Below are 13,576 nucleotides of genomic sequence, written 5' to 3'. Positions count from 1 at the left end.
AACTGTGGTCAATGTCTCTCTCTCTCTCACTGAGTAGTACCTTACTTCACAAGTAGCCTCACTGATTTCACTGAAATTTCACATGGAGTAAAGTACTACTCATCACAAGTAAGGGCCGCAGAATCAAGTCTTTCACAATGCCACCAACTCACGAGAGTCTATCACGAGTCTCACAATGTTTAGTATTCGTCTTAAAATCCTATTGGGTTAAGAAATTTGCTTTAACCCTTAAAAGCTATTGGAATCAAGAGATTACATGAAAATCTCAGCTCTCATTAAAGAAAAAAAGTAAGTTTCTAGCCCTCCTGATGTTAGAAAAGCTTGAAAATGTGAAATAAGTGCATCCTAAGACTCAGAAATCAGGAAGCAAATAAAAAGAATCTCAGATTTATAGTTTTTTAAAAAATCTCATGATTTTTGAATATTTGAGGCTGGCAAATATTTTTTTTTTTGAGATCCTTAGATGAGTTTTTGAGATCCTTAGATGGAAAGTACTAAGTATTATTATTACTACTGTAAATACCTATTGACCCCAATAAGGAGTGTTGGAAGTGCTTTTTGCCAAATCTATAGTCTGTTGCAGTGGTGAGTTAATTTCACAAGTCTAGTTGTATCTGCTATTTCAGACAAACCTCTTGGGCCTGCATTACATAACAACACTGCACAGTAAAAACTTCATTTAATTTTAAATGAGTTGTGTTGGCTATTTTCTTAACCAAATAAAATCATATTAAAAATGTAATCTCAAAATCAAACCATGTTTTTCGTTAACTGACTCCTTTCCTTAAAGAGCAGTACTCAGCTGTTAAATAAATAACTTTGCCTACCTCTCAGATCTTCTGTATATATATTATCTTGTTCTCCAGGAAAACAGGCAATTTGTTTCATAGTTGTTCATCTGCTTCTACTGCTCATTACCTACCTAATACCACAAGTGGTTGCTTTGGGACGGACTGATTATGACGTATCTAATGAAGGGTTATAACATAAGATGAGCTGAGGAAAAGATAACAGGAGCAGATGAACTACTAAGAAATAAAAATCTTGTTTTCATGCCAATGTTGCTAGCAGGGAAACATGAGATGGGGAAAGAAAGGCCGACAATATATGATATAAGTAGATCTGTTTCTAAATAAATTATGTTTCAGAGTTTTCCATGTGCCACCAATTGCTATTCAGGAGTCAAGTAATGGATGAGCTCAAAAGTGCACTAGGGTAGGGCCGGATTTCCAATTAAGCACAGCAGGCATGTCTAGAGGCACTGGTACTAGTTGCCAAATATGTGATTTTCTAGCCCAATTGGGCTATTTTTAGCTGTCAGTTGGCAGGGTTTTTTAGCTGCTGCAAGTTGGGCTATTTTGCTGCCCTGCTGCTGCTGGCCACACTGCTCAGGAGTTCTTGAGGGGGAGGGAGCTTCCTGATTTGTCCTGCTCCCTGCTGAGATGCCCCACACACCACTTGGCTCACATCATGCCCCCTCCCCTTAGGTGACATTTGCAGCATGCGCAGAATTCTTGTCCAAGGGAGGCAGAATTTTTTTTCCCTTGAAGAAAATGTTCGGCAGTTCTGCCTTTTGCCCACCAGAGGCCACTGTGGCACCAGAACTGCCTGAGCTGGCTGAGGCTGACTGGTCTGGCGGGTGGCAACAAACAGCTAGCAGGTGGGTGGTGGGTGCATTTTTTCCTCAAGTAAAAAGTCACAGCAGCCCTCTTCAAGCCAGGTTAGGAAACAGAGTGGGCCACACAGGGCTGTGTGTGTGTGTGTGTGTGTGTGTGTGTGTGAGAGAGAGAGAGAGAGAGAGAGAGACAGGGCCACATGGGAACGCAGGAGGGGGCTCCAGGCAGGGCCACATGGGGAGTGCGGGGCTCATAAGGTGTAAATCTGGCTCTGCACAAGGGTTTATTGATGAACTGAGAACCATGAGGTGCATTTCATTACTTTGCTGCCAATATGCTAGTAAATGATTTCAAGTTAGCTTGAATCAAGATGCCATGCACTTCAAAAGTGGATTTAACTTTTATTCAAACTGAGTGAGTAGCCTTGGTTGATGTGAAACACACTGTGCTGCTGAAGTGCATTTCTTCATTATCTCCTCAACAACACAGGGTTCATAGGCACATAGAGATTGCCACATTGAAACAGACTGTCTATATACAGTAGTCTGGAAATCCATCTTTGACAAGCAGTCAATGCTTGATATTTCAGAAAAAATGCAAAGAAACCATAATGCATCAAATTCTACAGTACTATATACCATAAAAGGAAATTTCACTGGACCCCAATGGGTAGTTCACGCTCTGGAGCATAAAAATTTATAATCTTTGTAATTGTTCATGTTAGCTAGTATAGTTAGACACGATTCTTATCTGTATAAATATCTAATCTTTAGGGAAAACTTTTTGAGCTGTTTACTTCCAGAGTTTCCTGTGGAAGTGAGCTGCATAGTTTAATTATACATTGCATTGAAAATATGTCCTTTTATCCGTTTTAAATCTGTTCAGTTTCAAAATATTCCTGGTAGTGAAGACCAATCAATGATGACCTTATACAGTAATCTTTGTTTCATTTCAATACCCCAAACAGTCCTCTAGAAAGAGACATCTAGATTCCCTTACCACTCTGAGAAGAATTGCTTTCAGGAAGAATGGCTACTCTGTATGGTTGGCTACATTTGTAATGTTTTATTGAGTTCACATTCTGAAACCAGTCTACAAATCTGCAGATGGAAGCCTACCCAATTTACTAATCTTTGAAGGAAAGATTAATTTCACTTGAAAAAAAAGTCCAACTAGGTCCCTTAACCTCCAAACTCTCAAATAGCAAAGGGTGAAAGTAACTCACAAAGTTGAGCCAAAACTTTCCCCACCTTTATGCCTAAGAACAGTACCTGATGGCAAGTGGTCCTGGGGCTAAGATATTCAGCTCTGAACAGGTGTTCTCATGTTTTACAGAATATTATATAACTGTACATGTTTCCTTAAACTTTCAATATTAGATTTTATTTTATTTTTTGGAAATAGTTTTCATTTTCTGAAATAATTAAAAAAAAAGTTAAACTACAACATATGGAATGTGACAACTTGGTCTCATACATAAGCCTATTTTTAAACAGTCTTACAATAGTGAGGACACATTAGTGAGGCCCATATGTGCTCATCATATGGGTTAGATTGGTACTAGTAGCTAGCAGCCACACAGGCAGAGCGAGGGTGTCAGTTTGATCAACGTGTACTGCACATTGAAAGCAGATTTAACTTTTAAAGAGCTTTATCACCCATGTAAATGCTGTCCAGAATTGCATTCCCCATGTTTTGGGACTGCAAGAGCAGCTACTGAATTGCTCTCCCTCTCTCTGGAAGAAACTTACTGGAAAGGGGTCAGAGAGTGCTGGAGAATAGCAAGAGCCATGGTTCTGTTAACTAGCCATCTGTGCAGGAGGGAATTAGTTGCCATGTTTAATGAACTAGTTCTCTGCTCCATGTTACCGCAGAGCTAACCAAAGACATTGTGCCTCCCTGAGGCAGGATGCCTATTGATGACCCCCTGCAGCTTTTCACCATACCAACTACAGGGCTATGCCTAAATGCCAAAATTTAACTCTTTTTATCTGGGAACAAGAAAAAGCTCAATGAATTGCACCTCCAGTTTAAATAGCTGCTAATGTCTCATGGGAAACTCTATCCTGTTCCTTTACCTCGAACTCTCATCTCAGGGCTGAGATCTGCAAATCAACCTACCATTTTATCACCTCTGCAACAATGCCTTTAAGTTTCACTGCCTGGAATCTACCTCTGATGAAATCTTCATCCATTCCTTTATCTCCTCTTGTCTCCACTCCTGCAACTCTCTTCACTATAGCCTCCTAAATTTTCAACTCTCCAGAGTTGAGCATGCACAGAATGCTATTGCCCACCTTCTTTTACATATAAAACAGTGCAAACATATCACTCCCATTCTCAAATATCGCCATCTTTTTCTGAAATGGAATGTGAAAAACATTTTACAAATATTAATAATAATACTAATATCTGTATGGCTTTTAACCTGAACAGTTCACCAACATTCTGCGTCTTGCAGGTTTGTATCTGTTAGGAGGAAAAACTGAAGAAGTCAGGTATTATCTTGATGCAATCCTGTTTATTTACAAATAATGTACACAATAGTACTGTTTTCTTGGACAAAATAGGAACCAAGCAGCAAGAGATAGTTTTTGTTCACAAATCAAAGCCTCTTGTGTGCCAGCACTCTATCAAAAAGCTCCCTCTTTAAATTTTTTTTCAGGGTCACACTACAAGTGTTTCTCTGGCTGCATCTGGGGCTTTCCTGCTGCCTTCTCTGTGTGCTTCTGTCCAGTGGAAGGAACATCCAGTGCTCTATATTAATTGCAAACTATTTCCCTGGGAATTGGCCTATTCTGTTATTGAAAAAAAGGGCCTGACTGTAAAATGGGGAGTGGATGCATTTCATTATTACCTCCTCGGGAACCCAGTCATCCTGGTTATGGATCATGTTCCCTAAGATGGCTGAATGAGACGAAAGACCCAAAAAGCTGATAGATGAGTTGATATCTGTCCCTTCAGTCATATGCCTCCAGGTTCAGCAATGAGCAGGGAAGGGACACCTGAATGCCAACTTCTTCTCTTGGGAAGGGACGTGGGAGTTGGAATCTACATCCAGTCCCCTAAGATCTGAGGGGGAGGGTATGTGTTGGAGTATACTAACGCCGCACTAAGTCAGCAAGGGATAATGTGCTGCTGTAAGCCCACTCAACAAGGACTGTTGCTTGAGAATTGGACTTTTTAGCCACTTGCAATTCTGCAGTAGGATACAATAACTGAACTGCTTTGGCACCTATACCATTGCCTTCTGAGATAGATGGCTGCCATTCAATACATAAAGACGACTGTGCTGCCTGGGACAGGCCTGCGGGTCCTAATGAGACTGTTCCATGGAACCCCTGCCCAGGGGACATTTGGGGAACTGTCTCAATCAACTCAGTGGATTTTTGCCCTTTACTGAAGTCTGCCCTATAGTTTGTCTTGGATCATAAAGAGCGCAGTCACAATGTTGGAAATTAGCCTCCCAGAAAGCATCAGCATTACCATACTTGTGCCCAGGCCTTCATGCAACTATGAAATCATAGGTCTGCACCTGGGAACTAGCCCCTCAGGATTCCTGAATCTAAACAGCCATTGCAGGGACGCATGGTCTGTCCTGACCACAAATTTCCTCCCATATAAAGAGTGATGAAAATGTACTATAGATTTAATCACTGCTCGGGGGTCCTTTAGGGTGATGAAATAATTTCTTTCAGGAGAACTTAGATATTTGTTGTAATACCCTCCAACATAAAAGGGGTTTTAAAATAATGGGTAGGCTAAGACAAAAGCAGTCTCAAGAGCCTTTTTCAATTCCAAATATGCTACATCACACTCTGCTGACCTCTGAAATGGTTTCCCTTTCTCACCAAGCCTATGCAATTGTTTTGCATATTGGCAAATTCACAAAGAAACCTTCTGTAATAGGAGCAGAGCCCTACAAAACTCTGCACATCTGTGAGTGTCTGGGAAGTTGGCCAGTTCTGTGCAGCCTCAGTTTTCTCTTTTTGAAACAATTCAAAATTTCTTTGGGTTCACTTTCAGATTAGCAGACTTGAGTTTATCACAGACCATTTTTAAATATATCAGTTCCTGTTCAAATGTTTTAGCAGGCACTAAGATTTCATATCCCCATTTTACAGATGGGAAAACAGAGGCACAGAGGTGAAGTGACTTGCCCAAGGCCACTCAGTAGGCCAATGGCACAGTCAGATCTTCTAAGTCCCAGATCAGTGCTCTGTTCTCTAGGTTATACTCCCTAAGGAGTCTTTACAGGAAAAGTTCCTAGGAAAACTTTCAGTGTAATAAAAAAAATATTTTAATCGCTACATCTAATTACTCAGAAGCGTGCATTCCCATACACAATTTTGAAAATTATCAACTGTAATAATAAAGAATAATTAATAAACATACAGTAAAATGGAATTGTAACAGTCTGATAAAATATTTGATGCATAGGAAAAACTCTTAATAATGACAGGTTTCAGAGTAACAGCCGTGTTAGTCTGTATTCGCAAAAAGAAAAGGAGTACTTGTGGCACCTTAGAGACTAACCAATTTATCTGAGCATGAGCTTTCGTGAGCTACAGCTCACTTCATCGATGAAGTGAGCTGTAGCTCACGAAAGCTCATACTCTTAATAATAAAAATTATATATATATAAAAAAAGGAAACCTTTGAAATTCTCATGTCTGTCTCATACAAGAACTGCATTTCCTGGGTCTCAACTATATCATGAGGCCAGACTTCCTGCTGGGAAGTGGCAGCAAAATGGCAACTTTCATTGAAAGGTTTACCAGACCCAAGCACAGATATAGAGAGTAAAACACTGAAAGGTTTTACTAAACATGGCTCTGTAAATATGCATTTTCACTCCCCCTCACCCTGCGCCTCTCATTTAAAGAATTAGAACTAATCACTGCAGTCTTCCTTTGAAGTGGCTGAATTTTACACAGCCGTGATTTCAGTAATGATCTAGATATCTACAAATAAAATGTATAACCAGGGCTTTGGAGCAGTGCTCCGGCTCTGCTCCAGCTCCAGGCAAAAACCTGCAGATTCACTGCTCTGGAGCTGCTCTGCGCTCCAGCTCTGGGCTCCGCTGCAAAGCCCTGTGTATAACAATAGTTATATCCAAGAAAGAAGTGCTTCGGACTGTGATGGAACAAGCAGGTGTACTAACAATCTGGGGTAATGCTGCAAAAGATGCACTGAATGCCTAGAGTTAAAGCATTTACCTCTGACAGCGTATCCATCTTTTACTGATGCTGGGAAGGGGGGTAGGTTGTCTTTTGCATAAACATCTTGAGCAAGAACTCGGCCCATTCCATCTAAAAGGGAAGAAAGAAAAAAAAAGACCATGTTCCATGTCAGTGAATGTATTCAAAGGGAATAGACGGTGACAGCAGTGTGCTCCGATGGATGAAATTCATGGGTATGTGACACATCTCGTAATCAGGTCTGTCAAGCTTTTGATTTCTCTCCAAACCAATAGGGAAATAAATGGAGAGATGCAGCCTGGAAGGAGGGATGAAAGATGTGGTTCAGTGAACCTGCATTTCTGGTTAGGACAAGCTTGTTGGCATTGGATTTGGATGTACAGTATCCAGAACCAGAGCAGTCAGCTGAGATACAGGCTATGGCCTGTTCTACACCACAAAGTTAGGTTGACATAAGCTGCCTTGCATCAACCTAGTTGTGCATATGTCTACACTTAAATTTGTCTCCCACTGATGTAAGTGCCCCATTACCGCAGTAACACCAACCTTCCCAACCTTCCCAGTGAGCCACACTGATGTACTGAGATCACTGCAGCATGAATGTAGATACTATGTTACTTATGTCAACTCCATGAGTCCCCCATCCACTGCTCCACAATGCCCAACACTCACTACTCTGCCTGGGGCTCATGGAGACCAGAAGACCCCCTACCCCTTTAAAGCCCCATACATTTTTGAAATGCCTTTTGCTGATTGTCCAGCTTGGTGAGCATACCTAGCTGCTTCGCCCCTTGGCCCTGACTGCCCCTAGTGGGATCCTGATGCAATGTAATAATCATAAATGTAAAGCAAGCACACAATATTGATAGGCGCATCGATAATGTTATTCACAGATGTACAGCAAACACCACACAATTCCTAGCAGACCCCAAATCAGCAGGACCAGGTACAATGCAGTACACCACAATGCATTACTGTGGCTCACTGTTAAAGTGATCTTTCAAAGCCTCCCTGAGCCATATAGCTGTGCACTCAGCTCTTCTAAGAGTCCTTGTGTCTGGCTGTTCAAACTCGGAAGACAGCTGTTCCACCTCTGTGGAAACTTTCCCCCCTTTGCTTCACAGATATTTTGCAGGACACAGCAGGCAGCTGTAACCATCGGGTATATTTTTTCCACTGATATCCAATTTTGTGAGTAAATAACACTAGTGTCCCTTCAATCTACCAAAAGTGAATTCAACTGTCATTCTGCACCTGCTGAGCCAGTAGTTGAATTTTTCCGTAGTGCTGCTGAAGTGGCTAGTGTACAGTTTCATGAGCCAGAGGAGCCAGGAGTAGCCTAGGTCCCCCAGGATCACTACAGGTATTTCAACATTGCCAGTGATAATAGAGGTTGGGAATAGAGTAGTTGCCTGTAGCTGGATATAGATGACATTATGGGATGGAGACAATTGCATGCTGGGAAGTTGACTCAACCAAAGTTAGACATGGCCTATGATAATATTTGTCTTATTAGAGGTAGATGGAATTGTTTTGCTCAGTAAGAAAATATGGTTGTTTGGATGTCCGTTGTTTGGATGTTCATGGGCATTATAAGAAACTTTAGCTGAATGGAGGGACAGACAGATTTTTCAGGTACTCTTGAATTGCTAATTGAATTTTGTTACAAGGACACAGTTAAAATTGCTTAGGTGCTAGTTGTGTGTGTGTGTGTGTGTGTGAGAGAGAGAGAGAGAGAGAGAGATAGAGAAGATTGGTGTCTGGGTTGTTTATGTAAACTTAGCTTGTGATCTTGACATAATTTTTAATATTTTTTTAATGGATGTGTTCGGCAGCATATCATCTTTTCTTCACATCTTTTCTTCTTTGCAAACATAACTAACCTATTGTTGTTTTTGAATATATTAGGTAAGGTTACTGATATGTACTTCCAAATTCGGAAAATATATATAAAGATAACAATTACATTAAAACAGAGTTTAAAGAGTATGCATCAGTAATTTAGGAGTAGAAAATAATTACAGGAATGTTCTGATTATACAAAAATCAAACATTACAAACTCAGGAAACTCAGAGTTAGGCTTACACTTAAAAGAAATCCAAACACGTTAAGGTACGGAAATGCATAATTAAGGCACTCAAAACAATTTTAACTCTGGCCCTAGTGAGACCATGGAATAATCATACAGTTATGATTAGTGCATTTTAGCGTTTGTGATTCCAGTTTAGAGTAAACTAATTTTTAAAGATGGATTAGGGTTGTTTTCATATTTTTCCCTCCCCATGTTGGCAGTAGAGGTGATGGTATTGTTTCATCCTTTCTTTGTGATCTCCCTTCTGTTGTATCTAGTCTTATACTTAGATTGTAAACTCTTCAGGGCAGGGAATACCTCTGCTCCAGTTAGCCATGTGAAGAGGGCAGAAGACCCTGCCACCTCTCTTGAGTAGGGGATCCTTTGAGAGGAGGTGACCCAGAAGGAGGAAGGAGTGAGGAGGACCCAAGCGCTCTCCATTTGGTGCTTTGGAAACAAGGATGACGGGAACCACAGACACTGCCATACTTCTTAGCAGCCAGGGGAACAGAAGCCCCAGTTTCTACCACCTTAAATGGGGAGGGAGGCACAGCCATAATGTGGGATGGGGCCAGAGTACAGGAAGTCCCCCATGTGGGATATGCTTAAGACCCTGAATAGCCTTAATTCAGCCTGACGTGTCCCCCAGCTTAAACTAGTTAGCCCCCAACCCTGGCTCATGTTCTGTGTCTGCTTTTGCAAAAGCAGCAGAGGAGAAAGAAGCTCTGGCTTCTGAAAAGCTTATTCTTCTGCTGCTGGAGGCAATGTGGACAATTGGGGAGGCTGCTTAGAGCTACTCCATAGTCAGGTAACTCTGAAAAAAGAGTGGGAGAGGGAGAGACAGGAAGGAAGTTCAACGTATGTGAGAGTGGGGGGAGTATGGGGTGAGGAGTTACCAAGAGGGTGGGGGATTGGGTGCTAGTAGTCTGAGTTGGGGAGGGGAAGACTCATCTAAGAATGGAGGCCGTGTGTGTTTGTGTGTGTGTCAAATTGCAGAGGGTGCTGTCCTGTACGTGAGGGGGACTCTTAGCATGTGTGTGATTTTGTTGGGAAAAACTTTGGCAATGTGGGTAGTTGTAGATGTGTGAATTTAGTGGCGGAACCAAGTGAGAGCCACGGACAAGACTGTGTGTATGTATGTGTATTTCTTTTTAAGGAAGACAGGAGTATGCATGTGATTTTTGGTTAAGAGGAGAAAGAGAAAGAGAGAGACTGTGTGTGAGATATTTGAAGGGGAAATGGGAAAGTGCATGTGAAGTTAGTTTTGCACAGCAGCAGGCCAAGCTTTTCAAAATTACAAGTTAACTAAACCTTGATGTGTGTGAATACTGGTGAACTGGACTTCAGTTAAATGGAGTTGTATTGTAAATATATATAATTTATGTATTTGCTCCCATACTGATACCCAACACATCAATTTTCAGCCTGGAGTGAATATTTATGGTGCATTTTAGAACTTCTGCTTTTATAGTAGGAATTAGCATGTAAATGCTGATATATTCTTCACTATAGCAGCTAGAAAGGCACTGTTGATACCCATTAATAGTCTCCACATTATCTTATGTGGAAGTAACTTCTTTTTATTAGAAAGCTTACTCACAAGCTTGAGTAATTGCAGTGCAGGGGAGAATACAACACACAACATTTTAATTATAGCTGAGAAATCAGCTTTCAGAGAAATAGTGAATGCCCCCTCTCTTCATACACGCACAAATCCAATGCAAATGTAATGCTTCTAATTTTAGCAGGTAAGCTATCTTCATTTTATTTCTTGCCTGCATGCAAAAATCACACCAGTTAGAGAGAGATGGTGGACAGTATGTTCCTGGCATCCTGCCATGTGCTATTTGGGGTGAACAAATGGACAGCCAGCAGCTAGAAAGCATTTCATTAAGGAAAGAGAAACAGTCAATGTTTGGTGAAGGTTTGGGTATTTAATTCAAAAAAATAAGGACACTCTCAAATACAATTTTTTACTTTTTTTTTTTTGCACTTTCATCTTGGAAGTCTAAAAATCTTTTTCACCCCATTGTTTATGACTAATTTTGATTTTTAAAAACAAAAGTTCTGAAATGTCTTCTGCGTCTTCAGACTCCCCTTCCTTATGATAACAGCTTTTTGGTGTTAACAGAAAAGGCCTGTAAATTTTGTTTCTCTGAAAATATCACTGTAATAGGAGTCTTAGTTTTGTGTCTTATTTTCTTAGTGCAAGTAAAACTTGCACATGTGTTAAGAATTTTGATGCCCCAGGGCAGTGTTAGTGGGATAAAGTTGTGAGCCAGGCCCCCTAATGGACAGCATGCACTATCCATTCCGATGGTTATAAACAGTTTCCCTCCTCAACAGTTCAGTGTTTTTCTGCAGTTATGCAGAAGGCAAAGCTAAAATAAGCTAATTAACAATGATTAAAACATTAGAAAATATGTCTGAGTAATAAATAAATTAGGTGTGAACAGAGAAACACTAAAAGTATATAATTCTCAAACCGTGAAGGTAGGTGGCTGGGTTAGTGAACACTATAGCAATGATCTTCTTCAAAGAAGCAGAATTACAGTCAATTTCCCCATCTCTAAGCAAACTGTCTGTCAGGATTCCAACTCGTGGAATAAAAAGTTTGAGGGAAGTCCCCAAAGCAAAAACAGTTAAAGCTGCAATGAGCATCAACAGCAAGGCCATTGCCAACAGTGAGAAGAAAAAGGGTTTTTTAAAAAATATATATGGAGAAAATTGGACTAAGATACCTCCTAAATGTCCAAGCAGACCAAAATGCTCATGCTTGCAAAAGGAAGCAGAGATGTTGGGGGAAATTTTTTTTCACACGAAAATAGGCCAACTTAAAATAAAGGGACAATCTGAAATAAGACTTCATTGAGGTGAGAATGTTTGGCTTTCTTTACCTTGACAACAACTTCTGGATAATGAAGAGTCTGAAATGGATTTTCCTGTCAATAATGCTTAGTGTGGAGAGAAAAGGCCCAGGTCTCTGTTTTACAGATGTCTGCTATGGACACATCTCTGGAATAAGCAGCAGAGATAGCTTTTTTTCCCACTGACTGAGCCTTAACATGGCTTTCTAGCTACTGGTCAGCCAGATCATCACAAAAAGAAATCCACTTGAATATCCATTTAGACACAATCCTCTTGGTAATAGTATAGCTCAGAGATCTAGTTCCAACAGAAACAAAGAGTTAGATGGATTTTCAAAGGGTTTCAGTCTACTCCACTTCAGAGAAACCCCTAAGAACTTTTTGCTGACAAGGGTCCACTGTGTGATGTGGACATGAGATAAAAGTTTGTCTTATTTTTATGGAACCACAATGTTGTCCTGGGGAGAGAACTTGGTTGAATCAACAGCACTGCCTTATTTTCATAAAGCTTGGTATATAGCTCTCACATATTGAGTTAAAGTAATTGACAAAAGGAAAATAAACTTCCATGTATGAAATTTCAGATCCCAGGAACAAAGTGGTTCAAAATGAGATTTTTTTCAGCTTTGTCAGAATGAAATCTATATCCCACACCACAAGGGGTATTTTAATATTATTGTTTTTTGAAATCACTACATGGACCTAACTGACAAGGGACTGCATACAGAGTGGTTCACCTTCACTTAGTTTGTGATAGGCTAGAATAGCTGAAAAATGTAGTCTTTATGTAAATTTAGGTGGTTGAAGAAAATAGTCAAGGAGTTTTGGAGGGGATCAAGTGAAGGGGTCACTCTGGGCTTGACTGAACCAATTTGCAACCCTTTTCCATTTTAGGTCTGTCTGGGATTTCAAGATAAAAGAACACAAGACATCGGCTCAGACAGAAGTTACAGGGCTCCTGTATTGGATGGAGCAAAGGGCCCTGGTTCTGAGGTTGAAGCCATCCTCTCAACTTGGGTGGACTGGCTTTGGCCATCCACTACTGAGTTGTGAACCAAATCTATCTGAGTGAGTCTGAGGATATTATGATCATCAAACCTTTGTTTCTCCTTAGCATTGACAGGACCTTTGCTACCTGGCTTCCTGAAAACCTGATCTTATATCCCCATTGAACAATGCTCAGGAACTACGTATCCAAGGTATCAGAGGCCATTGGGGTAAAAGGCTGCCAATTGGCCTCTGCCATGAAGAACCATGCAAAATATTGGTAGCGACAGGCTATCCTATATGCTAAGGATCTACATTCCCTCTAAGCTGCGCAGCCACTCAGCAGGCTATCAAGGTGCCTCTCCCCCGGCCCCAGCCCTGGAGCAGCAGCAGCCAGGGAAAGGTGCCTCTCCCCCATGGCCCCAGAGCTGCCCTGGCAGGGAGAGGTGCTCTCCCCCGGCCCCGGGCTGCTGTGGCGAGAGACGGCTGGGGAGAGTCCTCTCTCCCTGCCGCAGCCCCATGGCAACCTGTACCCCAAACCCCTCATCCCTGGCCCCACCCCGTAGCCCGCACCCCCAGCTGGAGCCCTCATCCCCCCGCATCCTAACCCTCTGCCCCAGCCCTGAGCCCCCTCCTGCACCCTGAACCCCTCATCCCCGGCTCCACCCCAGAGTCCTCACCCCCAGCTGGAGCCCTCACCCCCTGCACCCTAAGCTCCCTCATGCAGCCCAAACCCCTCATTCCTGGCCCCACCCCAGAGCCCTCACCCCCCCACAATCCAACCCTCTGCCCCAGTTCTGAGCCCCCTCCCACACTCCGAACCCCTCAGCCCC

General features: G+C 41.7%; 1 protein-coding gene across 22 annotated transcripts in view; it reads right to left on the bottom strand.

Annotated features, from left to right (window-relative positions):
• The window catches only part of GPHN (gephyrin), a 590,200-nt gene that overhangs the window by 78,624 nt on the left and 498,000 nt on the right, over positions 1-13,576 (bottom strand). For all 22 annotated transcript variants that reach the window (XM_073348373.1, XM_073348352.1, XM_073348355.1 and 19 more), the window contains one exon: positions 6,836-6,928. In XM_073348373.1, coding sequence (XP_073204474.1) covers positions 6,836-6,928 — 93 coding nt within the window. The remainder of the gene's footprint in view (positions 1-6,835; positions 6,929-13,576) is intronic.

The sequence above is a fragment of the Lepidochelys kempii genome, chromosome 6 (genome assembly GCF_965140265.1).
Source record: "Lepidochelys kempii isolate rLepKem1 chromosome 6, rLepKem1.hap2, whole genome shotgun sequence".
Classification (NCBI taxonomy): Eukaryota; Metazoa; Chordata; order Testudines; family Cheloniidae; genus Lepidochelys; species Lepidochelys kempii.
The sequence above is the reverse complement of the archived record's forward strand: the minus strand, read 5'-3'. Positions and strand labels throughout refer to the sequence as shown.